Consider the following 3,939-nt stretch of genomic DNA (forward strand, 5'->3'; position numbering starts at 1 on the left):
TAAACGGATTGCTCTCCAGAGCCAACGCTTAGGTCCTCAGCGGCCGTTTCCCTGGTTGACAAAAAAGCCTCAAAAAGAAAGTTCATAGTGCCTAAAAATTGCGTCTAGAGGTTTACGGTGTGTAATTATGGTTTCAATCTTCAACTGCTATGTGCAGGCTGCCAGGAAAAGAAGATAAGGGATAAGACCGAAATGACTCTTCTTTTGAACTGACAAACATGGATATGTATAATTTCAAGACCTTCCTAGAGTAGATATTTACAGCAGCCCTTTTAGGAAGAAAACCCTCAAGTGAGCACATTTTCTTGTACCTGAGAACATACATCCATGTTGATTTTAAAAGTAACTATTTGAATAAACTGATACTGAAAGAAGTAAAATTTTATTGGAGAAGTTTTTGAGCTGGTTGGGTAAAAAATACCATTTTGGACACCACAAATTATATCCTCATTTAAAGACATCCACTGCTTATGTTAAAGCCATGGGGGAAAGGGCAGGAAAATGGAGAGACCAGACTGGTGTTGAGTTTCCTTCATCTTCAGGGAACATTGTAGTGTTTATAATAAATAAAAAGTTTCTAGAGGCAACACAAACTTGGAAAAGGAAAACAAATATATGAAGACTCAGAAGAAACCAGACAGTTGTTTATTTGCATCTCCCTAGGAGTAAAAAGTGATTTTTAAATGCCTGAAGCACTGCCCAACTATCCCAGCTCACAGACATTGCATCTACAAAAATAATCTCAGTTGTATAAATATGCAGCACTTTGAAAGTAGTTATTTATCATCACTTTCAGAAATACTATTTTTTCTTCTTGGATCTTAGAGCTCCACGTTTTCGCATTTGTTAGATATTTTGAAGTTCCATGAGAGTTTCAATATATATGGACACAGTCAAGTTCTACATTGGGTTCTGGATAAGAGTTCCCACCCATGGCCACATTGATTCAGCCTCTTCAGGGGACTGAGATTACTCTCAATTTTAGTCCCACAGATCCGTTGCTTAGGAGAAGGGGTACATTTACACCACCCACGGGTCACTCTGACAACCACAGTCATTTAAATATCTGCATCTAGAGCTGGGGAAATGAAGGCAACCATTATTTTCAACTTAAAGATTATAAAACACAAATTGACAAGGTGTATTAAACAAATAAAACAGCAAGTGAAAGACCCAAAGTCGGAAAGATTGTCTTCATTCCAATATGGATACAAACCCTATTTAATAAGGAAACTGCTTTTAAAGCCATCACAGTACCTCCAGTTGCCTGTTTTTAGGCTTTCCCAGTGACGCTGAAGTACTGCCTGCCCAGAGCTGTTTCCACTTGCCTCAGGGCGACTGCTGAGAACTAATGATTAAATCACCCAATCACAGTATGTGAATGACTGTAAATCGTTCTGCCCTAATGGATTATGAAGATAATCAGTGCTGGGAACAGGCGTATATAAAATTATTAAAAAAAAATAAAACCCTAAAATCAGAATGGCAATTCTGAAATTCATTTGGGGGGATTATTAAAAAATGTTTCAAGTCCTTTATACTGGCCTGGAGGGAGAAACAGAACATTAAAAACATCATTAAAAAAAACCTAGACAAAACAAAATCAATAATAAACAAGAGAAAAACAGAACTACAAAGTCAGGTTGGGCAGCAGAAAGTATTAGAGACATATTAGAGGGAGAGAGAAAAACAATTCACAAAATTTGCCTTCACTGGCGGCGGACTGGGGGGAATTAAATACATATTCAAGTCTTTTCGAGACAACAGAAAGCATTTAAAGTCTCATGGTCAATCTGGCCCACATCAGGACACAGTATCTTTGAGCTTGGAGACGATTTTCTTATCTTTCACCCTTCGATTCTGAAACCAAATGGTCACTTGTCTCTCGGATAGGTTTGTGGCAGCCGAGATCCGCCGCCGCTTGTCCTTGTTAATGAACTTGTTAATGGCATACTCATTCTCCAGTTCTTTGAGCTGCAGTTTGGTGTAGGGCACTCTCTTCTTCCTCCCCCGGCGGTAGACACACATGTCTGGCTGATTTAGAGCCACATCCCCTGGTATAAAAAAATAGCACGGGAAAAATTAGAACTATTTATCTGGAGCACCGGTCTGGGGCTCCGTGTTTCGTTTGGAGGGGGTTTGGGGAATAGGTAAAACGAAGGTGCTTACGCTGTATACTTAACAGACATATTATTCACACATTATTAAAGAAAGATTATTCACACTTCAAAGCATAGGTCAGTTTTGATGGATCATCATGGTTTCTTAAACCGACATCTTAACAAGCCTTTGATTTTATGGCATTGTTATTGGGGACGCTCATAAGGACAAAGTTTCTGCAAATGCCGATTGCGCATATTCAAATACACATAGACTTTTAATCCAGGTTGGTTGTTCAAGATCTTATTTCTTGTTCTGTGTTTGGAGCTTTTGAACTCCTGGAAGCTTTAGTGGTCATTCTGGAGCCACCATGTATGTACTTAAACGCTGGGGCCCAACTCTGTGACACCTCTTTGGGAGAAGGAGCCAAGGCCTGAGCAGAGTGCACAAAAAGACCCTCGACTTTAGGAGGAAATCAGGCCTGTGCCTGCACACAAGAAGGGAAGTGTGAAAGAGGTAGTTTAAATCAAAGGAGGAATTTACAGACTTCATGCAAATGGAGGAACTATTCTTTTGGGGGCAACCCTGGTTGGGCAAGCAGGACAGGCACCCAATCTCAAGTAGGCACATGCACTCCTAGTCCTATCTTTTTTTCTCTCTCTCCCTTCCTCCTGTCCTCAGCTTTTTTCCCAACGTCCCTACCTGGGAAAGATGATTTCCAAAAGTGTGAGCCCTGTGGCTGGTCCTTGGTGCAGTACACCTGGCTGTTCCACCCGTTGGCCAGCGTCCAGGACTGGTAGCCCTCCATGGAGATGTATGCCTCGTGCCGAGGCTCCCCGGAGCCGAAGGTAGACACCATGTCGATATAGCCAGGCACGTGCTGGTAGGGGCTCGTGTAGCCCTGGTAAAAGGACACCTCCTTGGCTCTCGTGGGCACCTCGTTGGTCGGTACGCTGCTGCTTGCCAGGCCCGTTACGTCCATGTACTTCTCCACCGGGAAGCCTCCCAGCGAGGCGTGCGGCGACGACTTGAGAGCATTTTGCTGTAAGCCCACGCTGTGCGACATGCGGCAGCTATAGTAGCCGTTGCCGAAGTGGTAGCCGTAGCCCAGAGCTGGGGCTCCTGGGGACGCTGCAGCGGCCGCCCCGGGCGTCGGGCACTCTTTGGCGGAGGGAGCCTCTGGGCGCGCTGCGACCACAGCAGAAGATGACGACGACGAGGCGGAGCCCGCGCGCTCAGAGGTCCCCGGGTAGGCGAAGCCCGAGGCCGCCGCCGCTGCCGCCGCTGCCGCCGCCGCCGCCGCCGCACGCCCGGAGGGTGTCCCGGCGAACACTGGCGCCGAGAGGAAGCCGCGACACTGGCCCGGAGCCGCCGCCGCCACAGAGGAGGAAGAGGAGGCGGGGGCCGCCCCAGCGGCCCCGCCGTCTGCCCGCAGGCCGTCCATGTCCCAGCTCCCGGCGCGGCTCATGGCCCGGCCTGGGCCGGCCCCGGCCCCGGCCCCGGCCCCGCGCAGGACACCATGGCGCAGCGCGCCTCCTCTCGCCTCTCCTTTCTCTCCCGTTCTCCCGCTCCCGCCCTCTTCCTCTCGCCCTCTCTCCCTCTGCGAGCCTCCCGCCTCTCGCCGGCCCGCCCTCCAACAGGTTAGCTCATCGCGGGACGTTTATAAAAACGAAGTTCAGGTTGGGAGGGGGCTTGGGCCGGTCGGGGGGCCGCCTTCCTCCCGCAGGGCTCCCGCTCGGGGCCGTGCCATTGGCTGCGCGGGGCCACGTGGGGGTGGGGGCGCGGGAGAGCTTGGCTCTTGGCCCCGGCCCGGCTGGACCCACCCACCCCGGCCCCTAC

At 48.9% G+C, this 3,939-nt stretch overlaps 1 protein-coding gene across 1 annotated transcript; it reads right to left on the minus strand.

Moving 5' to 3' along the window:
* Window positions 1-578: 578 nt before the first annotated feature.
* Window positions 579-3,722, minus strand: HOXD13 (homeobox D13). Its single transcript, XM_036879414.2, has 2 exons — window positions 2,803-3,722; window positions 579-2,054 (listed from the first exon to the last, which is right to left on the minus strand). Exons 1-2 carry the CDS (start codon window positions 3,566-3,568, stop codon window positions 1,804-1,806), a joined length of 1,017 nt encoding a protein of 338 aa, XP_036735309.2. The 5' UTR covers window positions 3,569-3,722; the 3' UTR covers window positions 579-1,803.
* Between the last annotated feature and the right edge of the window lie 217 nt (window positions 3,723-3,939).

This window comes from Manis pentadactyla, chromosome 6 (genome assembly GCF_030020395.1).
Source record: "Manis pentadactyla isolate mManPen7 chromosome 6, mManPen7.hap1, whole genome shotgun sequence".
Taxonomy (NCBI): domain Eukaryota; kingdom Metazoa; phylum Chordata; class Mammalia; order Pholidota; family Manidae; genus Manis; species Manis pentadactyla.